This window comes from Sminthopsis crassicaudata, chromosome 3 (assembly GCF_048593235.1).
Source record: "Sminthopsis crassicaudata isolate SCR6 chromosome 3, ASM4859323v1, whole genome shotgun sequence".
Classification (NCBI taxonomy): domain Eukaryota; kingdom Metazoa; phylum Chordata; class Mammalia; order Dasyuromorphia; family Dasyuridae; genus Sminthopsis; species Sminthopsis crassicaudata.
Genome location: NC_133619.1, coordinates 249,622,610 through 249,645,696, shown reverse-complemented (window position 1 = coordinate 249,645,696; position 23,087 = coordinate 249,622,610). Strand labels below are relative to the sequence as shown.

Sequence of the window (23,087 nt, the reverse complement as noted above, 5' to 3'; positions counted from 1 at the left end):
TGTTAACTCACTATAAGAAAGGAAAGCAAATCATCCCTACAGAGAATACAGGGATCTCTCAAGGTGGTACTACTATATATGCCTACAAACATTATTAAAACCTCACACTAAGTATAGCAACCTTTCTCTATGAAAAACTAAACTCTTAAAAGAGGTGTTGTCAAAAAAGTCTTCACTTCGTTTTCTTAACTCCTTTTTGAAGGGGCAACTAATAAGCAATGATACCAAGAAAAAGGCTGGTCCCAGAAGAAAAATTAAAAACCATGACAAGCTGGATAATTAGACCGTGAAGAAGTGCAAGCTGCATATGTCTAAATCGCAAGACGGAAAGAACATGTGCGTGATTAACTCTTAACAAGCGAGCATGACCTACGGAAACACCAAAAAACTCGATCGCACGATGCAAATTCAGCAAGGCAACTGTATAGTAGAGGCTCTAATGTCCTTTTCTTACAACTACAGAAAGCTATAGAAGAGAACTACATTGTACAACAGGAGATGCCTTTCCCGGCGCTCAGGGTCACTCAGCCCAACAATTTGTTAAGAGTCTCTCCAGGCTACAGTGACCTCCTTCACCCCAGCCCATCCCACTGGCGGGCCCCAGACTCTCCACCCCACCCCCAACTCCTAGAAATCGCCTCGAGCTCTTCCCCACCCCCTCATATTCCTCAACGACCGGGACTGAGTCCCCTAGACCCCTCGCGCAGGGTCAGGTCTCCCAAGTCTCCACTTCCCTCCACCTCACCCCTCGTCCTCCAGATCAAGGACTAAAAAAATTGGGTTTAGTGGAAGGGCTGGGGGTGGAGACAGATCCCGGAGCGGGAAAGAGAAGATCCGGGCCTCTCCTCCGGGCCCAGCCGGCCGGTCCGCCCCAGCACATGGTGGCTTAACACTGGCGGCCCCCTGCCTCCTTCCCAGTTGACCCCGGGGGACTCTTTCCTCTCCCCCGGACGTCCCCCCGCCCCCGCGAGCCGGCGGGTGGACTGGGGCTCGTGACCTCTTTCCTATCCCCAAAGCGAGACTCGTCCGCGCAGACCCCGCGCGCCCCCACTGAGCCGCCGCCACCGCTACCTGTCCTCATTCTTGTTCTTCTGCTTCTTCCCCATCGCGTGACAGTGGCTTTCGCGACTCCAGTACCTTCGTTCAGCCCTTTACTGACCCACAACCTCCTAGCTGGCCCAGCTCTCAGTCTTTCCTCCGCCGCCGCCGATCCTCGGACCCGGCTCACCACAGACCCGAACACGGGGACAGGGCACATATGGTATGAACTCGCACGGCGCAGGCGCATTGCCCCCGCCACCCTGGCGTGGGGACGCAAGGCGTCTCATAGAGTTCTACGTTTAAGGAAGAGCGTCTCCAGAGTCCAGCGGGTGCCGCTAAAGGAGGACATCGCCCCCTATCTTTAGGAATTAGAAGTGCAGGGTCTTGGGTGCCTGGAGTAGTATCTTCTACTGCGGCAGTCCATAATCCATCTTTTGTGTTACTATTCTGTGATAAAGTTCATGTTATCCTCCCAAGGCAGTCCAGCCAGTGCGGCTATAAAGCAAACTTCTGGACGGTTGTTACATCATTTGGAACAGAAGAAGAACTTCTATGATTCATTTGGACTTCATTCCACTGTTTAACGTCTATAATTCTGTAATTCTGATCAGTCCAAGTTCGACATGGGGGAGCTCTAAGTTAAACACTCTGCACCAGGTACATATGGACTTACTCAATAAATAAAGCAAAGACGAAAAGAGTTTGTCCCCGTTTGTAAAATAAGTTTTCAATCTTCTCTTTTTAAAAGAGAAAAGGTTTCGTGCTTTAAAAAAAAATCCTGTGTCATGTGCTGTTCTAGTTCTCATCTGGAAAAATAAGATCAGAAAATGTGTTCAAGTAAATGTATTTCATCTTTGTTATCTACTTTACTATAGAAAATTCATCGAGAAACCACAGGGAAAAGATTTAATCACGTAAACGGACAACATGCCCATCTCCAGAAGACTACAATATCCAAGATGCATTGCTTCTTCCGCCGTACTCACACATTAACGTAAAATATAGGAATTCTTCGGCCCGGAAGAAAGTCAAGAATCTTGGGCTTTTGCTTTAGCTATAGGAAAACCCACCCGAGGCAGTTCCACCTATCTTCTCAGAAACTAGAAACTAAAGAAATGGGGAGAGGGGAAAGGAAGGGAGGGCGGAAATGTACGCAAATGAGCGGAAGGGCGCATGCGCTGGAGACGTACACTTTCTCTCCTCTTTGGTGGCAGTCAGTTCGCGTCGAGCGTAGAAAACAGCCAATGAGGGCTTAGTGTTTGCAACTGGCTGGTGCCCACCCGCCGCCGCCGCCTTAGCTTCAGTCGATTCAGAAGTAGCAGTGACCTTCCACCAAGTCTTCCCCATTTCTCGGGGAAGGGGACCGCAACAATCCCCGCGACTTCAGGTGAGGTGGGCCCTGAGGCGAGAATGCGAAGTTAACAATGCCAGTAAGGCGGCTGTAGCATGCCTTGGAGTTCTAGGAGTAAGACTGGAAACTGGAAAGGGGGTGGGGAAAGGGAAGGCAAGCCGGGGGTAGGCCTGGAGGGGGGAGGGGCCGACCCTTCTAGTGCGCAATTGCGGACAGGGCCACGCATGCGTATTTAATGGCTTTGCAGCCAAAACGCGAGGTGGGGAGTGGAAGTTACCGTCTCTTCTACTACCCTTTTCTAGTCTTGGTAGGGTGTCTGGGAGAGTTGTGAATGGAGGAGATAAAAGCGAGATCTCGGACAGGAACCCGAGGCTTCGTGGCTGTTTGTGAAGAACTTAGATCTGCTCATTCCCCAAAATTTAGTCCCCACTTAAGGGAAGTAAAGAAGCCTCAGGTTATCTGAGGAGATCCTAGTCCTTCGCCCCCCCTTTACACCAAAGGTAAAAAAAAAAAAAAAGGAAAAACAAGTGGACCGTAGGGATTAGCAAAGCTGGAAGGAAGAAAAACAGAATTGGAGGTCATCATAATGGATGATGAATAGGGAAATAACGGGACTATACACTGTTTTCTTTTCTTGAAAGGAAATGGGTAACAACCCGCCCCAAAGATATTGTGACTGGGTTTTAAACCGGTATACACCAGTGCTTGTGCTATCAGTCCTAGGGACTGAATAAGAACCGAGTAACGGGCAAATCACTAATCCCCCTTGTATATTTATCTAAACTAGGGTATGCTGATGATGAGGAAAAGGCAGCATTTCTCTTTCAGTGATGTATAGACAGCTGTTCCTGGCTGGATCAGGGAAGTTTTGTTGTATTGAGCACTTTCTATGTGCTTGCACGGGGGATACGAAGACTTAAGATTTGGAGAAGGGAGTGGGAGGAGGGGAAAAATTAGAACAAAAGGTTTGGCAATTGTCATTGTTGTAAAATTACCCATGCATATATCTGGTAAATAAAAACTATTAAAACGTATTTTTTAAAAAATTAAAAAAAAAAAAAAAAAAGATTTGGAGAAGGGGGAGGGGTGGGTTGGGTGAGGCCTTAGGAAAAGCTTCCTAGAGGAGGTAAGACACGTGATCTGGTCTTCGAAAGTAATGTTTCCATAGGGATGAGGAAAGTAGGGTCTTAGAAGCTTGAAGGATGAAAGGAAGAGAAAACAAGATGAGATGAAAGAAATTCTAACAGTTTGGCCAAAATATAGATTGCATTAAGGGGAATAATGTGCAAGGAATGCCCAAGACAAAAGTCTTTATTTTAACCTTAGTAGTGAGGACAATATTGTGTAAAGAACACTAAACTAGGATTCAGAAAACCTGAATTTGAATCCTGGCTCTATAACTAAACTTCCTCTGTATATTTAGCGTCTTTGGTTTTCCATTTTCTTGTCCGCAAAATGAAAATTTTAGACTAATTCACTAAATCATCTCTTAAGTTTCCTTCTTCTTCCAAATGTGAGGACCTTAGGCTATGATCCTGAGGTTTTGGAGCAAGAAAATTACATGGTCAGACCCATGCATTTAAGGTGATTACTTTGCAATTTGCAGGATCATTCAGAAAGGGAATAAAGTCAGGGAGACAATAAAATAATTCAAGTGAAAAATAATGAGGACCTGTGGTGGCAAAGAGGATAGAAAAAAAAGTAGAAGAGAGCTTGGAGAGATGCCTCTGACAGGCATTAGCATCTGAATGGATATGATGGATGAAGGAGAGGAAAAATCAAACATAATACCAAAAATTATAACCTGAAATTTTGAAACTATTAAGATCACATTATTAAAAATACCCTTTTTTGCTTTTCAGCAAATAATCCCTTTTTGTATAGTGCCTAAAGTGAATCTCACACTGAATTCTGTTTTGTAATGAATTGTGTTATAAAATACACAGCAGCAATAATGCTTATATTGCAGATTATCATCATAGGAAATATTTATTTGACTGTTCTATAGCCCATTTTCTTTCTTTTTTTCCCCTATGGATTTTTAAAAATTTTAATAATAGTTTTTATTTTCAAAATATATGCAAAGATAGTTTTCAACATTCATCCTTACACAACCTTGTGTTCCAAATTTTTCTTCCTCCCTACTGAGGGAGGGAGTATTGGATCTTAGTGAATTACATAAAAATATGTTTTCATTGGCTTAGAAGTGAAACAAATAGATTATGGTCTCTAGAAGGCTCTCCCAAGCTAGAAAGGTTTCAGATCTCAACAACATATATGTCTATTGTACCTGAACTAGCCTAATTTCAGAAATTTATCACAAGATTGGCCAAAGAGCAATGAATTTTTCAACTAAGACAATTTTTATTAAGTTGAAAGCCTTCTACCAAATTGTAGAGGGATTGTGATTTATTTTGGTGGCAGTTGTGTACATGTTGATGAAATCATGCCTCCTTAGATTAGCATTATTATATCTTAGATAATGAAAAGTAGACAGTAAATAGTCTTAGTTTATTACAGAAAAAGAAGATGAATCAAAGCCAACTCATTTTTTTCTAATCATTTTACTTTCCATGAGTGCATATTCATGGTTTAGGAAAGTAAACAAATAATCAAAATCATTATGTCAGTTAATTGCATGCTGTTCAAATAATGTTCCTTGCTTACATTATGGACAATCTAAGGAACATGGTATCATGTTAGCAATATTTTAATTGTGCATTTTTATTTCCCTAGTTATAAGGAGTGAACAGTACATTCAAAAAATGGAAGCTCATACATCTGTTGATATGTTTGCAAAAGTCCTGGAGAATCAATTGCTTCAAACAACCAATATTGTGGAACAGCAACTGGATGCTGAGATTCAAAAACTGGATCAGATGGATGAGGATGAATTGGAGCGCCTCAAAGAAAAGAGACTTGAAGCACTAAAGAAAGCACAGCAGCAGAAACAAGTAACCTAGCTGCACTGGTTTCTCAATTACTTAACAGTATGGTCCCTTATACTACTGCAGTAGTTGCTGTTGGGCCTCATTTTAGGGGTTAATAAATTAATGTATCCTTGCCATTGTTTAAAATTTGTATAAAGCAAGTGTTTTTTACCTAATCGGTAATAATCTGAATACAGATTGTTTTTTTTTTTTTTTAGATGAAGGCTTCAGATTAAGAACACTTTGGCAGGATAATGAACTAGCAATCAAAAGACCTAAATTCCATGCATGCTTTCATTAACCCTTTTATAATTTAGCCTGCCAGACTATAAAATGGGAGAGGGTGTTTTAATTACTGAAATTTTTTTAGCATGAATGTTTTCAAGTGAAAAAAATGACTGCAAAGTATTTTGAGAGCTATAGAGGAAAGATTTTCAGTTATTCCCAATACATAATATTTTGCAGAGTAATGATGTCAAACTCAAATAGAAATGGATTCCTGCTGCTGCATATTTACTTAGAAATCTACAAATTAATGTTATCATTGTTGTATTGTATTTTTATTTATATTGTTAAACGTTTCCCAATTATATTAAGATCTGCTTCTAGTAGCATTGAGGATTAGTCTGCTGTAGGGTGAAGGAAGAAGACAGTATATAATGATGCTGAAAAATAAGTTTAGGACAAGGTTAAGAAAGACATTAAAAGCTTCCATGTTATCCTTTCAAAAATCTCTTTTTTTCCCCCCAATCCTTCTATGGACATATGGAACTTCGTAATTGTTTCTATCTTTTAGTACCCTTGTAATTTATGTCTAATTCTTAGAAAGAGAAGTAGTTTTCATCCTCTGTAGTTTTCCTTTTTCAGCCTTTTAAAAAAACAGATCGTGCTCTTACACTGAAAACAGAGTAGATATTAAAAAACTAATTTTTGATAAATTATGAATCACTAGATTACTGTTAAGCTTCAATTGTCAACATAGTATAATCTTTTACAAAGAACATGCTTAGCAACTCTTATTAAGAGTTTTTTGTAAGAGGTTTTTAACTACTCTTTTTTTCAGAAAAACAAATGGTATTTTAATCTCATTAGTTAGTATGTCTTGCCAATAAGAATTATGCAAATAAAACTTATTCTCTCTCCTCCCCACTAAAAAACTAAACAAGAAAAGCTTATATTTATTGTCTCCTAGAAGCAGTAGGAAGCCATTATAGCTCATTTATTGGCATAATCAAATATGTGCTTAAAAAAGATTTAACTAGAATGAAAGACTTGAAGCAGGAATAATAATTAGAAGCCTCTTAAAATACGATAGGCAGGAAATGATGAAAGACTGAATAGAGAGAAGGGATTGGATGTGATATTGTGAAGGTAAAAATATCAAGACTGAGCAAGTTATTGGTTATGTAGGGTAAGAGAAGGTAAAACAAAAGAAAGCGTCAGTGATATTGCCAAGGTTATAAACCTGAGGGGACTGAAAAAATAATGGTTCCTTCATCAGAAATAGGGAAATTTGAAAGAGATAAAAAGACAAATTTTGTCTTGGATATATTGAGTTTGAGATGTCCCAGAGACATTGTGTTTGAAATGCCTAATAGGAAGCTGGTGATATGGGACTGAAACTTAGGGAAGAAACTAGGGTTAATGATAATTTGTTAGTCTTTTACAATAGAGATAATAATTAAACCCATAAGAATCCAGGGCAGACCTTTAAAAAACACCTATAGTTGGGCAGTATAATATGAATGATGCACCAGCTAAGGATACAAGGAAGAAGTGGTCAGATAGGTAGAAGAACCAGAAGACATCTTATAAAAGCAAAGAGAAGAGAATATCCAAGGGGAGACAGTAGTCAGCAGTATCAAATGCAGCAGGAGAATTCAAGAAGGTTGGGGGAAAAAAATAAAAATAAAAATTATGTTCTTCATTTAGAGATGATAGATAACTTAAAGACATTTCAATAGAATAATGAGGTCAAGATAAATGGCAAAGGGTTAAGAACTCAATAAGAAAGGAGTAAGATGGGGGCTATGTTTGTAAAAATGGCTTTTTCTAGCTAATTTGAGAATGGAAGAAGAGATATATAGGTCAATAGTTTGAAAGAATCTAGTGAAGATTTTTTTAAAGGTGGGTAGAAACTTGGATGTGTTTGAAGGAGTAGTTTGAAGGAAGACCAGTTGCTAAAGAGAAAAGCTGAAAATTAAAGAGAAAGGATGATAAAGGATTCAGTCTGCTGGTGAAGATAAGAAAATGAGGTTTAGGAATATATTCAAAAAACTAGCCTTAGAAAGGATGGCCACTTCATTGTTAAAAATTAGAAGATGATGGGGGCAGCTATGTGGCACTGGATAGAGCACCAGTCCTGAAGTCAGGAGGACCTGAGTTCATATGTGATCTCAGACACTTAACACTTCCTAGTGCCTCAGGGGAAAAAATTTAGAAGATCTTGTGAAGAGATTTTGAGATGAATAGAAAGGGAGATGAAGGAATTCCAATTAGATAGCCTCTGTTTTCTTAGTGAAGAAGCAATTTGAGTATTTAAAAATAGTAAGGGTAACAATTGGATTTTATTTACCAAGGATAAAAATTTAAGAGGACTTAGAATTACTTAAATATGTTCACAGATCTCATCTTTCAATTGATAAGAAATATTTATACTGCTTATTATCTGTCATGGCTATTTTCACAGGGGAAAAAATATTCCTAAATATTACTTGGTGTTCAGTGAGATTAAAAGAAAGAACTGCAAGATTCATTTTTTTATCAGCACCTTGGGAACATGGATGTCTATAAGAACCAACATAGAATTTGATTTTATTGACAAATGACACAAATGAAGGGAAAGAATAGCACATATGCTGGATAACAGTATTCAAAAAGACCTTAGTAGAATCTTACCATGAAACAAAACTGACAAAATGAAATTAATAGAGATAAATGTAGAGATAAATTGGTCAGAATACCAATTGTACAAGTACAAAATGAACAATACCTAGCCAATAAGCTATCTACACAGAATTTAAAAAAAAAAAAAAAAAAAGGAATGTTAGTTGATTTAATATGAGCCAACAATATCATGGGGTTGCAAAGAAAAAGATATGCAATCTTAGTCTGAATTAATAAAAGTATTGTGTCTAGATTGAGGAAAGCAATAGTTGCATTTTACTCTTATGTGGTTCAGACCACATCTGTAATACTGGGATCAGTTTTGGATGTCACATTTTGGTAGCAGCATTGTTAAATTGGAGTGTATTCTTAAGAAGGACAACCAGATTTGTAAATGATCTAGACAAAATGTTGTAAAGAATGAAGAAACCAGGAACATTTAGCCTAGTGAAAAATAGATTTGAAGGGTAGAGAATATGGAAGAGATTTGACTTGTTCTCTCTTGAGAACAAAGGGGACCACTACCTACAGATAAAAAATTAGAGGCAGATTTCAACCAAGATAAGGAAGAATTTTTGCCTAACAGCTGTTTACTTCAAAGATGGTATGAAATGCCTTAATCAGTATTGAGGGTCTCATCTCTGGAAATTATAGAGAACATAAATCTAGAACTAGAAGGCTCTTCAAAGACCATCTAGTCTAACTCCTTCCTCTTATGGAGGAGTGGACTGAGGCCAAAGATTACTTAACTTGGCAAGAGTCACATCGTAAGCATCAGAGATGAGTTTTGAATCCAGAGGCTATTAATTCCAGGGTCTAGCAACTCTCTCTACTAGCAACATTTGATTGCAAACTAAGTGACATAAAGAATAATGTGGAGGGAACCCCTTTGACATGTGGGAGTTTGAATTATTCAACCTCTAAGATTTCTTCCAAGTGATTTATATAGCTGGTCCACCTCTCCTCCTCCCCAAAAAGTTGTACAAGTAAAATGATACCTGAGTCCCTAGCACTCATCCAAGACATATACAAGTTCCCCTCCTCCCCACATACTTTTCACAAATTTAATTAAACAAATAAAATTTAGCCTTTTAAAATTAACTTTTGTTTATGATATTTTAGTGGAACTTTGGGTAGAATTCTTCTGAGTTCAGGAACTCAAAAGAAAGAGAGATATCAGTGGTCATTGATTAGCTTAAACATTAGTCTGTGAATTCACATACTAGAGTTTTCAGAAAGCTTATTTTAAAATATTCAGAGCATTATTAAATCCAAAGGATTATCTTAGATACTTTTATGGGCAATTAATATCATTAAAGATAAATTGCACCAAATAGCAAAAGATAGAGAAAATACAAATTATCTTGTCAAAATTAAAAACAAAAAGTTCATAATTTAATTTTCATTTTTCAACATAATTTACAAATATCTTCTCAGTGCCTGCTAAGCAAGGTAAATCATAAAAGAATAAGAACACAGACCATGACTCCAAAGTATCTACATTCTATCAAAGTATACCAAGAAGGAAAGAGTGCTATTCTAATAAAACTTGTAAAAAGATGTGATACAAAATATAGAATGAAGATCTAGACAAGTTATTTTGTGAGAATTTGAGAATAGAGAACAATTTTAACTGCAGGATAGTTGGGATACGTAAAAATACAAGGAGGGGGTTAGTATATGAACTAACCATTGAAGAACAATAAAATTCTCAAAGAAAAGGGAAGAAGTAATTATATATGTACCAGGCACTGTGTTAAGCATTCTTTACAAATATTTCATTTGATCCTCACATCAACCTTATGCTATTATTATCTCCACTTTACAGTTGAGGAAACTGAGACAGAAAAAGTTTAAATGACTTGCCCTGCAGGGAAATATCTGAGGCTCAATCTGAACTTTTGAGAAAAAGCTATTGCCAATCATATGGGCAGACAGTGGCAGTCTGAGTTCAGGGAATAAATTAGTGGTCCAACTTAGCTAGAAGATAGAGTTTGTGAAGAGGAATATGAAATGAAGCTAGAAAGGTAAGTTGGAGAAACTTTAAATACTATGTTGAAACAGTAATATTTTGTGATCTATAATGTGGAGCAACTTGAGATTATTGAGCAAGGGAGAAACATGGGGAGAGTTCTGCCTTAGGGAGATATATGAAGAAGGAAAAATTGAGTAAGATGATTATAACCGTTTTAAACAAGAGATGTGAACCAAAGTAGACATAAAGTAGAATGAAGAGGACAAACGTGAAAGATTTGTAGAGATAAAAACAGGATGTAACAGATGATGATAATAACTCATTCGTGTAATGTTTTAAAATTTACAAAGCAACTTCATATAAACTAAATTGTTATACACAAAAAAGATAGTGAAAGGTAGATACTACAGGGATGTCCATTTTACAAATGAAGAAGTTGAGACTAAGAAGTGACTTAACAATAGTTATACAGGTAGCAAGTATCAAAAATAGGACTTGAACCATCACTTTCCACTATGATCTGCTTCCTCTGTGGTTATAGTGATAAGAAAAATCAGTAATTACTCCAAAATTTGAAATTTTGGGGTGATGGAGTCAATAAAAAAGAGTTTAGGTGAGAAAACTGATGATTCCGTTTTGATCATGTTGAGTTTGAGATGTTGAATAGTAGGCTCATGTGGAGATTCATGAAAGATGGAGGACCAGGTGGTAGGAGGAGTAGGAGAGTAATCAGGTATGGCAGTTGACAATTTAAAATCATGTGGAGGAAAGTGACCATTGGAAACAGGGATAAATGAGATTGCCATGGACATCATCATGGAGTAAGAAGAACAGGACAGGGCTAAGGTCAAAGCTTTGATATACAGCCACATGTAGATGATGAGGTAGATGTTGGACATCAAAAAGTATTCACTTTTTGATGAAAACTGGGAGCATAGTACAAGGAGGTTAAGGACTGAGACAGGAAAAATCTTATCTAATGGAACAGCTAGGAAATCATTAACAACTTTGAGAGAGCAGTTTCAGTAGGAAGATTGCCTTGAAAGCAAGGAATTGGAGTGATTGAGGAGTATAGATGTGTATAGATTACTCATTTTAGGAGAAATTGTTTATTTGCTGCAAATGATTTTAGTGATTAATATCAAAATTATTTTACATGCTTATCTAGGACTCAACATCCCCATTTATTGAAAAACAAATTTCAAATGTTATTTACTCTTTCCAACCTAGGAATGGCTTTCAAAAGGACATGGTGAATACAGAGAAATTCCTAGTGAAAGAGAGTTTTTTCAGGAGGTCAAGGAAAGTAAAAAAGTGGTTTGCCATTTCTACAGAGATTCCACATTCAGGTAACTGAATTAATTTCTGGTGAAGGGTTTTATAATCTTAGAAAAATATAGTACATAGAATGTTTAAAAGGACCTGGGAAATTTGGACTGTCTGCCTTATATAAATTGAATCAGATCGTATTTTTAAAAGGTTAATTTTAGAACTTATTAACATTCATCCAAAATTGTAATAAATATTATTGGGGAAATGTATAAATTAGTTAAATTCTTTAAATTGTCACTTCTAACAGTAATCCTTACAGGTATATTATACAGTTTAAAACTTTTGTCAAAGGTAAAAATAATTATCTTCTTGCCTAGAGTCTTTATAGTAGTTAAGCTTCACTTGCCTGTTCTTTAGCAGAATGTTCTTGTGATGTAAGTCAAGTTCATGTAAGTCAAGGAACTCTTTAGAAAGCAAGAACAAGATAGCTTTTTAGAAGGGTCTGTCAAGGGAGGTGGGGGGGGGGGAGTACCAATGTTTGAGGGGAAAGTTGATGGCTATCTGCTTATTGGATCTTCCTCCCACCTTCAAAAAGTCACTCTGCTGTGAACCTCCAAGCTAAGACAAAACACAGAGTTGAAGATGAAACATAGGCTCCCAAATTACTGTAGTATTTTAGACTGGATCCTTGGAACCATTTTTCTCTAAGGTCCATTTTTAATTTACAAATACTTTCTGAGGAAGAGTATGTAAACTAAAGCTTCCTCAAGTAACACATAATTATCAGTTGATACTTTATCAGGATTAATTGAAAACTAATTGAATGAGTAAATTAAAAAACATTTGTGCTTACTATAGGCCAAAAAAATTAATGTGTAATTGTATAAAGTAAATACTACAAAATATTTTCCAAGGGAAAACTTTTAAGTAGTTCCCTCCCCCATCCCAATCCTAGTACATTTTAAATGTTTGCAGGCTTTCTTGCAGGATAGCGTTTCTTCATTTAAGAGATGGTTTTTTTTTTGTTTTGGTTTTGGTTTTGGTTTTTTTTTTTTTAATTGCATACCTGCACGCATGCACACACACATCCTCTATCTGTATTCAAGTTAAATAATATTAAGGTTAACGCTTATTTTTGTTTTCATCTGATTATTTGTCATTCACCAGAATTCTTACACGTCAAGTGCTTTTTCTAGACCACAGATGAACTCCATGTCACTAAGCCTCAAGAACATTGGGACTTAAAGATTCACAAAGTACTTAACTATGTTCAAAACTAGCTTATAGGCATTTTATCTTATTCCAAAGGGTTACAACTATTTCCCTCAGGAAAAACAGTGTATTGACTACTTTGAAACATTTGGATTCTTTTTAAAGAACATGTTTCTTGACAGCCACCTGAATTTCTAGTTACTTCCTAAATTGAGAATAATACTTTGGCAATTACAAGGTCACATAACTTAGTGCTTCTTTTTTTATCTTGGTATACCTTCAACCCACAATAGTCAGAACACATGAGAGAGTAACTGTAAAGCCTCAGCACCATGTCTGGAACATATTAAGCTCTATATAAATGTTAGCTGCTTTATTGTTGTTCTTGTCATTTCAATCAACACTTTCAAGATCCTACTAGAGAAACACTGTCAGATCCATTTGATAGTCGATAGAGCTAAAATGATCTTGCTGATTTAATTAGAGATATGATTTTCCTTGATTCTAATTGGTATCTCATAAAGATTTTCATTGGCATTTTTTTCCTTTGGAAATTTTTAAATAGGGTCCTAAATGTTTATGAATCTCTTTTCTATAGATCTGAGTATTAGTGCCTGTAAGTTTCTCTCTTTGCTCCTCCCTCCTTCAATTCTTATTTCCTTCTTCAATGCTTATGAAACTCCATTTAGAAAAAATGTTAATGGGATACAGTCTGGTTTTGGTTGGCCCTATTAATGTGCCAGAGTTGGATATTGATAATTAATTGAAAAATATTAAAGGAAAATCTGAATTTTGAATTTCTTGAATGCCATTTTTGGATTTTCTACTGGAAATAAAATGGGCTCCAATAAAGTCCCCACATTCTCCAACCACTACTAACTCTCCTTTATATCAAAAGTATTTGGTGTTTTTCATTTTTTAATTTTCATTTATATTTGGTTTTACAGATGTAAAATACTAGATAAACATTTGGCCATATTGTCCAAGAAACATTTGGAGACCAAATTCCTGAAGCTAAATGTGGAAAAAGCACCTTTCCTGTGTGAAAGACTGCGTATCAAAGTTATTCCTACCTTAGCTCTGGTGAAAGATGGAAAAACGCAAGATTATGTAGTAGGTTTTACTGATCTAGGCAATACAGATGACTTCACCACAGAAACTTTAGAATGGAGACTCGGTTGTTCTGATATTATTAATTACAGGTAACTTTTTTAAATGGCTCATTTATGCCTTTGTTTATATTTTTTGCTTTATGTTTTTAGGTTGCATTTTATGCTTTAGTATTATTTGGGCAGAAGAAACTAGGGCTTCACTCAGGTTGTAAAAATACAAATCTTTCTAAAAAGAAAAGTATATTTTGTAAGACCACACTTAACAAAATAAGCAGAAAAAATGCCTAAGGAATGGTGCAGGTAGATTAAATTAAGCCAAAATAATAAAGTAATGTTTATGGATAAATTTAAATTTTAGTAAACTTTGAACTTTGATGCTTAATGCCATTTCTAAATTATTCTAAATTTTAGCTTCTTTCTAAACTGATTTCAAAACCAGCTCTGAGACACCCCTTTTTTCAAAGAAAAATGAACTTATACAAGCCATAATATGTCACATCAACCAAATTTGAACTCAGGTCCTCCTGACTTCAGGGATGGTGCTTTATCCACAGCACCATCTAGCTGCTACATTCAACTTGTTAAGAAAGCTGCCAATACTAAAATTCTTCAAATTCTCAGAAAAAAAATTTTTAGAGGATTTTGGATAATTCAGTAATACATTGTAAATAAATAGAATAATATTGAAATTAAGGAAAGGAAATGACCTAATCAGACTGTCCAAAGGTACATTATAGTAAGATAACTATGTAGAGAATAGTGTGAATTCTTTCTTGCCATTATGGATCATTTGGTATCAAAATGCAGAAAGTACATTTTACCTGCTCATTTTGTATAAAGTTAAAAATGGTTGTTCATTCAATTTTCTAATGGAATAAAGGATAAAATTAATGTTTTCTTTATTAGAATTTTAAATTCATATTTACTCTATAAGTAAGTTTAATTGCATAGATTTAGTTTCCTAATGGAAAAAAGGATAAAATTAATGTTTTTTTTTTACAATTATAATTTCATATTTACTCTGCAACTAAATTTAATTGCATAGCTTCATACATAGATGTTTACCAGTACAATGACATCTACTATAAAAAGGACAAAACAAAATGGCTTTAAAAAAAATTCACAATACAGCTTGTTATAGAACAATCTCACTCCCCAGAACACAATATAAAGCCATAAATATTAAAACTATTAAAATGTGAATCTATAACAAAGATGTTTAGTCCTGTGTCTCCTTGTTATTGAAGGAATTCCACTGTACTTTGTGAATTTTGTTAAAGATGGAATTGTACCAGTTTTTTAAAACAATTCAGATCTAACTCTTATTGTAAAATAAAAATTCCTTTTCATATGTCTTTAATTTTTAGTGGAAATTTGATGGAGCCACCATTTCAAAGCCAAAAGAAATTTGGAACCAACTTCACAAAACTGGAAAAGAAAACTATCCGAGGAAAAATATATGATTCTGACTCTGATGATGACTAAAGATCTGCCATAAATCTTTGTAAATCATCTTTTGTTTCTGCATACTTCAATTTTAGGAATGTTTTCTAAAGCTTATTATTTTCAATACATTTGAACATGCTGCTCATTTTCTATACAGTTTTATACAACTGAATCATGGAAAACATCTTAAATATTTTTGGTTTGGAGGTCATTTTTAGGTTGAAGAAAATATCTGAGCTCTTTTGAATTAATAGTAGAAAGTGACTGGATTATCTCTATTTTTAGGATTAGAATTTATTTCCAATTGAGTTTTCTGTCATCTCCATTTAAATATGTTTATACTATTCACTTACTGATTTCAAAAATAACATCACAGGGAACTGTTCCAGTACTAGCTTTTAACAGCATTCTTTCCTTTGTAGAGCTATATTCATGGCATTGACTAGGATCACCACTTTGTATTCTTCATTTATAAAGGGTCTTTTCACTTCCGGGATGTTCCCGATCAGCTGTCTAAAAACTGCCTGTTTACCAACCCTGCACACGATGTGGTAAAGTTGAATTTAACTGAAAACAAGTCAGCCATTCCAGACTATGAAAATACTGCCTTATTCAAAAGATTAGATTTTACAATTCCAGCTTTCTTTTGTAATTTTTTTAAACAAATAAATTAAAAAGGAATAAGTTATTTGGAATCAGCAAATTGTAAAAAGAAAAAAATTGGCAAGAGCACACTACCATCCAAAGAGCAGTGAATGGGATTCCCCTCAAGAAATGAAACCCTCAGAGAGCCTCTTTCACTCCTTTGGTCTCTGGACTAAAATGAAGGGCAGTGCCCAGGGCAGCCCTGCAATAATAGTATAGGCTTATACAATTTAAGGGCCACTAGGCCTTCCGGCTCCAACCCCTCTCATTTAATAATTATAAAAACAAGTCACATAATATGGAAAGAGGTAAGATTTGAAACTAGATCCTCTGATTTCAGATTCAATGCCCTTTCCTACTGCCTCTCAAAAAATATTTTAGGTCAGTTCTTTAACATTTCTTAACATCATTAGTTGGGACTTTATTTGACCTCAGCAAGAGAAATAAAATAATCTGAATGCTAGTGTTCAGTGTCTTGGTTTTTAACATCTTTTTAGAGCAATATGTTGCTTTTCTTGTTTTTGGAGACCAAGTACAGTCATCTTGTATGATTGTAGATTGAGTAGGTTGTTGACAGTTTCCAAGAAGCAACTCTAAACAAGTCCAACTCTGCCCCTGGAACTCAGCCTGACACTTTTAATGAACACCTGAGATTACCCCATCATACCACAGATCCCCGCCCTATCCTGAGAGACAGATTCTCATTGGAGCCCACTGATTCCATAGCCTCACATTTTTTTTTTTCTCTGCTAGTTAATGGGAAATAAATTGAACTTAAAAAAAAAAAAAAAAAGACAAAATGCTTGAAGAATATAGTTATTTATATCTGATAAAAGGCTTTTGGTGATTTCCCAAAAGTCAGCTTATTTTTATGAAGTAAAGGAAAAAAAATATACAGAAATACGTAGGGCAGTGAATATAAAACGTTAACACATCCAGCTGCATCAGATTTCTCTTAAAACCCAACTACTATTGCCTTAATATTTTAAACTATATTATTTTCTCTTATATGCATATTCAGTTGCTTTTCAAGTTCTGCTGTAGAATTATGCAACTGTTCTGTCATTGAATTCATTCAATGATAGCTGTCTCAATCTTGTTCTGCCCTTGGTTTTATTTCAGATAAAATCCATTTAGGAATGCCTTACTCTACATTTTATTAGCTCTAAGTTGATTTTATAATGTGATTTATGCCATTATATTTGAGTTGCCTTTTTTCTTTAAAAAAAATTTTATTTTTTGCCAGAAATGTTTTTGGATACTCTGTAATATACATCCACAAACACAAAAATGGTGGCAAGTGGAGTTTTGTAATTTTTAAAGCTCCTAAAACCACTCAGTCCCAAACTGCCAAAGTTCTGCTTTTTTCTTTTAAGTCCAGGAGTCTGTTCCCTTTTTATTATGGTCACTACACATTCTCCCACCTGAAGTCTTGTCCACCAAAATATTCCATTTTTTCCCCCACTGCTGTTGTTGAAATAAGCACATGACTCTAGTCAGTCGTTCTAAAAATTGTTTATTGCTGATAATTATTTTTTATCTAACCCTCTAATTTCTTCCTACTGTAAACCCCCTTAACTGAAGAAATGATATATCTGTAAAGCACTTAGCACAGTGCCTGGCACATAATAGGCGCTTAATAAATGCTTTTCCCTTCTCCCTGCTTCTGTGATAGATAATAGTGACAGGTCTGTATTTTATAGTCTTCATCAGAAGAGACTTCATGACTATAGCTAATATGTGTTAACAGTGTGATTAAGGCTGACTCAGCCTTTATGTCATTCTGTCTCCCATGAAGTTTTATTATGTTTCCAATATATTTGGAATGCTGCATGTCCAGATAGCTTTAATATGAGTTATTGGAAGAGTAGTTAGATGCATAGCTGAGCCTTCAGAAATAAATTTCATGTACCTTAAGCCATACTTGTACTTGCCAGCATTAGGTGGAGACTAGAGAGATGTGGATAACCTCAATTAAAATGGAGATTTTTAGATGATACAGAAGGATTAAAGATCAAATGTCATTCTATTGAGTTACAACTGAAAATACAGATATTTGAAAGAGATTAGGATAGAGGTACCACAGTAAGTAGACTGCTATTTGAGATCTTAATGTGCATAAAGAATGACTATCCATTATGTGCATTTGATCCTGAATATAGAGGTAGGTAGTTCTTTTCTATGTACTCTTCGCGTACTCAATGCTGGCTGTTGAGCACATGCTTCTCTTGATTTTCCGGCCTGACTGAGGCCTTCTCAGTCTGTTCCTGCTTTATCTTTCCTATCATGCCCCTATCTGTGCATGGTACCCTATCATTCTATCTCAGACTCTTCTACTTGCACTCTGTCACTTAGAAAAGGACCTAGTCAGCTCCCATGGCTTGCATTTAACTGGATGGCGTTCATATTTCTTTATCCTTGGGGCTATTGTTGAGGACCAAATGAGATTCTGCACTTTACAGTTCAGCCAGACTTCCTGTCTTGCTCTACCCTAAACATGCCATTCATCTGTTATCTGCAGCCTCACATTTGTGCTGGCTGGTTATCTGCTGGAAATGCACTTCCAAACTGATCAAGCACCACCCTCAACTTAGTGTTTCCTGAGCTTCCAATCCCTCAGCTATTAGTGCTCTCTCTCCAAAAAAATTTACTATGTATTTATTTTATGTGTTACATATACAGTTATATACATGTTGTCTCCTCTGATAGACTGTAAGCTCCTTGAGGGCAGGGACTTTTACTTTTGACTTTGTATCCCAGTGCTTAGCATAGTGCCTGACAAAATGGTAGGTAATTAAATGCTTATTGTTTGATCAGTCCTCAGTTACTAAATTAAATAACTTAAAAGAGTTTCATGACAAGTAGCCTCATCCCCTGGATCTTGTGCTTTGTCTTTAGCTTTCTTTAAGACTTAGCATTTAAAAACTCAAGTCCTGTTGAAAAATACCACTTTTCAGATAACCTTTTAGTTCTTAACTCATTTGCAGAGGAGATGTTGGGCTATCTTGAGCCCCAAAAGTGATGTTATTTTTCTTGGTCCAGGAAACCACTTTCTTAAGGTTTTCTTTAATGGCTCATAGTTATTTCTACCTTCCACTTCTAATACTACATGAATTTTTTAGAATTTTTCAAAAGAAAAAAAATGCTTTACACAATAAAGATCTCAGCTTATGTCAATATGGTAACATAAACAATTTCTACCAGAATTCTCATAAAAGTGCATACCTGTTTGGAAAGTCTTTCCCTGGGGGCATTTTCAAAAGTATAGTAAAAATAGGGGAAATTATGCACTGGGATAAGAGAGATGGTTGGAGGAGATGATCTCTAGAATCTTTTCCAACTTTAAACTTTTGACAACCTTGTCCTGTTCTGAATTCCAGTTCCAACTTGAGCATTAACAAGATTGTTACCTTGATCAAGTCCATTATAACCAAGTTCCCTCATTTGTAAAAACAGACACCCCCACACACACAAAAAAGGAAGGGATTGAGCAAATCGATTTCCAAAAAGTAAATATTTATGAAGTTCTGTGATTTTATATCTATACAGTAAAATCAGTTCTTAATAATGCCTATGTAAAAGAATTTTATTCTATACTTGAGCTATTTCTGAATATACTAGAAATTTTAGAATCGTTTTTCACTTAAGAATTTAAAAAGTACTAACTTGGTAAAATTTCATCGGATTAAGTCTGAGAAGGGATAAGATAGGAATAGAGGCTGGGTCTATGATTTTGTTGGTTTTGGGAACCCATAGCTGAACAGATTGGCACCTCCTCTACATTTTGTGGTCTTGGAGAGATGCTTAGAGCACTGAAAAGTCAAGTCTCAACCAAGGAGAATTTATTGTTAAAGGTGTAGATTTAACGGATGGAATTCAGTTACTGTTGTCAAAGATGACAACAGAAAAAGAATCTCAGTCATTTCTAATTCTTGTTTTCCTTTACTCATACCTAAACCTAGGAATTCATACTCAAAAGATCTGTGATCTCATCACTTTGGGAACTCTCTCCATCAATGCAGCTTGCAATCCATTCATGACTACTCATCCTGTGAGTCTTACTAATATTCTATCAACATTTGGGGGGAGGGCAGGAAGGAAAACAGGAATGTGTCTGTCTAACATGCAGAAGGATTTCCTCACTTTCTTCCAACATATCTAAAGTAACCCTACTTAGTTCCTCTATCATCCCTCATTCTTGGCACATGATGAGCCCATCTCTGCCAATGGTTAGGATAAGTAAACTGCATATGGCAGTTTTTGTTTCATTATAATAATCTGGATTGCAAAGTTCTGCTCCCATACATCCCACTTGAGCTTAACCATAGCCCCTTCTTATCCCTATCCTCTAGGCTATTATCACCCCCATTTTACATATTGGCCCAGTAAACTAAGGCTTAAAAAGGTTAGTTAAGTGACTTGGTCACCCAATGTTTGAGTAATGAAATTCAATTCTACTTTCTTGGGTCCTGTACCTGGTGAACGGGTGGATTTCCACTACACCTTGCTGCCTTTTCTCTGCTAAGTGCCCTCATTTTTGTCTTGATGCAAAATGAATAAGGAAACTTATTTTTTGAACTCTTCAGATGTATCAGACAGAACAGAAATGTATTTCTGCTTAAATCTTGAACAAAGGTGGGGTTTACGTCACAGTATATGATACTTTCAAAGAAAAAGCTTAGTATTTTGTGAGTTAATGTGCCCATTTGAGAGATGCTATTTCTCTAAAACTGATTTTTCTGTAATGTTCTTTTTGAGTGTTTTAATAATCAAGTAAGTAGTGTTGGGGATGGGGAATTAACTTTTTATAATAATTCAAATTTAAATAGTTTTATGGTTTATAAGGTACTTTTATCCACAGTCCATGTGATTTGTAAGAACAAAAAGACTTGAATTCAGGCTTCCTAGAAACATAAAGCCCTTTTTATTGTTTTGTCATTCTTCAGTCATCTCTGACTTTTCAAGACCCATTTGGGGCTTTCTTGATAGAGACACTGCAGTGGTTTGCCATTTTCTTCTTCAGCTCATTTTACAGATGAGGAAACTGAGGCAAATGGTTAAATGACTTGCCCAGAGTCATGTAGCTAATAAGTGTCTGAGGCTAGAACCCAGAGAGTCTTCCTGATTCCAGACCTGGCACCCTGTCCCCTTGGTGCTACTTAACTGCCTTTAACTCCTCTCTAACCTGAAATAACTTCCCTGGATAGACAGGCCCTTGCCTCCTTGATTTAAGGAAGGAATCCTTCAAACGTCCTTGTTTTTGAGTTGGTTTCACGTTTTTAAGTTACAGAATTGTTATATTCCTAGAAGCAGTCAGTAATCTTAGAAACCAAAGGATCCTCTAGACTGTCCCTGGAAGCCACCGCCCCTCCTGGGCCATGCACAGATGAGAAATCTGAGGCCCACAGAAGTGACTTGCTTGAGGCACTTCTTAAACAGGTGGTATGTAGCAGGTGGCTTTGATGGCTCAGCGACTAGGAACTTAATTAAGCCTTATCCATTGAGGCAGCCAGTGCTAACTCCTCCCAGATTTGAGTTGGGAAATAATTTCTGGTAAATGTGCCCCACCCCAGTGTGAAACTGGGTCCCTCCTCTGAAGGACACAGCCACCTTGGATACTGGGCAAACAACTGCAGAAAATCAGCAAAGACGTAATTGGAATAGAAAAGAAAAAGCTTCACCCAGACGAGAGCCAGTCCATTTTTAGATGAGGATGATAAGATTGAAAGAATTCAAGTGAGCTGCCCAGCTAATCACGCAGCTAGTAAATATTTAAGAGATTCCAAGTCTGATCTTTCTAACTTCCACTCTCACAAGGGAAAGTGGAATGATGTCTTATGATGCCGGAAAGGGAACATTTGGGGCCAGGTTTGTGAAGGGCTTTAAAAGGCAAGCAGGATTGAGTTGGCATTTGATTCTACAAGCCATAGGGAATGACTGGAGTTTGTTGAATAGAGACTGTAATGGTGAGACATGCACTTCTGGAAAAATCATTGCCATAGGTGTAGAATATAGATTAGAGATAGAGAAAGCTGAGTCTGTATCTTTGACAACTTTCAGGATGCCTTGTATATAAAAGAGGGAGGAGGGAGAAAAAGCATTTAGATAGCACCTATCTTTAAGCAGCACTGTGCTAAGTGATTTTTTAAATTTTAAAATTCATCTCATTTGATAAACAACAGCCACAACAATCCATTGAGGTAGGTGCTGTTATTATTTCTATTTTACAGTTGTGGAAACTGGGGCAGACAGAGGTTAAATGACTTATTTACAGTCCCACACAGCTATATAAGCTATATAAGTATAAGAGGTTAAATTTGAACTCAGGTCTTCCTGATTCCAGGCTTAGCTGCTCTATTCATCGTACCACCAGCTACCTCAGGTATTTCATAAATGTATGTTAGATTAAACTAAGTTTTATAAACATTATAAACATCCATCTTGGTAAACAATCTGTGGTTCATCAGAAATCCTGCAATTCAGTAGTACGAAATGAGTAAAATCCTCTTTGTTTAGATTTTTTTTGTCATTTCTAATAAGCTACTGTGTGAATTTCACCCATATTTGTTTATGAACTCCTACCTCTCCTTCCATTTGTGCTCCAGAAGGAGCACCTCTGTTCTCATCTAGGAATATATCCTTTCTTGACACCTTGGAAAGATGCTTCCCTACCAGACACATGGATTATTGCAGACTCTGACATGCGCACCCCAGGCTTCCCCTTGGGATCTATGTTCCAAAGACCCTGCCATTCTCTACATCCCAACCCAGAGGAGAAACTTTGAGGAAGGAAGGAATTAAGGAAAGCTCTGGCAGTAAACACAAGTTTTATCTTTTGTTTTTGCCTAATTTCTTGAGTTCCTTTCTTGGAATTCTCATGCCTCATGTTTTTCCCTTGATGTTGGACTGGTCCTTTGGGCCTTAATTTTTACCCCTTCTTTCCCCTATACCTTTGAATGTCTCCCCTATACTCTTGAATATTTAAATAAATATGTGTTCTGTGTTTGTTTGGGTTTTTTAATGTAACCAAAAACAACCAAATCACATATAACCAATTAGGTACTTTTTAGTCTCTTAAAGGATGGCTTGAATTATAGCACAATCTTGTGTAATGGTGAAGGGGAGCTAAAGAAATCTAATTAAGAAAATGGTTTAGTGCATATTGGAACCATTCTGGAAGCAGTTTGGAATTATGCAAATAAAGTGGCTGACCCAGA

The 23,087-nt window shown here is 36.3% G+C and overlaps 2 protein-coding genes across 3 annotated transcripts in view; one reads left to right on the top strand and one right to left on the bottom strand.

Moving 5' to 3' along the window:
- Positions 1-1,517, bottom strand: part of EIF5B (eukaryotic translation initiation factor 5B) — a 63,658-nt gene extending 62,141 nt beyond the window's left edge. Inside the window, exon 1 of the mRNA XM_074300395.1 lies at positions 1,072-1,517. Coding sequence (XP_074156496.1) covers positions 1,072-1,106 — 35 coding nt within the window. The 5' untranslated portion in view covers positions 1,107-1,517. The remainder of the gene's footprint in view (positions 1-1,071) is intronic.
- On the top strand, positions 1,359-22,875 carry TXNDC9 (thioredoxin domain containing 9). Of its 2 annotated transcripts, XM_074300397.1 has the most exons (6): positions 1,359-2,428; positions 5,129-5,346; positions 11,414-11,532; positions 13,615-13,869; positions 15,147-15,283; positions 22,476-22,875. In XM_074300397.1, exons 2-5 carry the CDS (start codon positions 5,158-5,160, stop codon positions 15,262-15,264), a joined length of 681 nt encoding a protein of 226 aa, XP_074156498.1. In that variant the 5' UTR covers positions 1,359-2,428; positions 5,129-5,157; the 3' UTR covers positions 15,265-15,283; positions 22,476-22,875. The 2 variants fall into 2 exon arrangements, with proteins under 2 accessions (XP_074156498.1, XP_074156497.1); XM_074300396.1 differs by lacking the exon at positions 22,476-22,875 and having other exon boundaries at positions 15,147-16,333.
- The last annotated feature ends 212 nt before the right edge of the window (positions 22,876-23,087 follow it).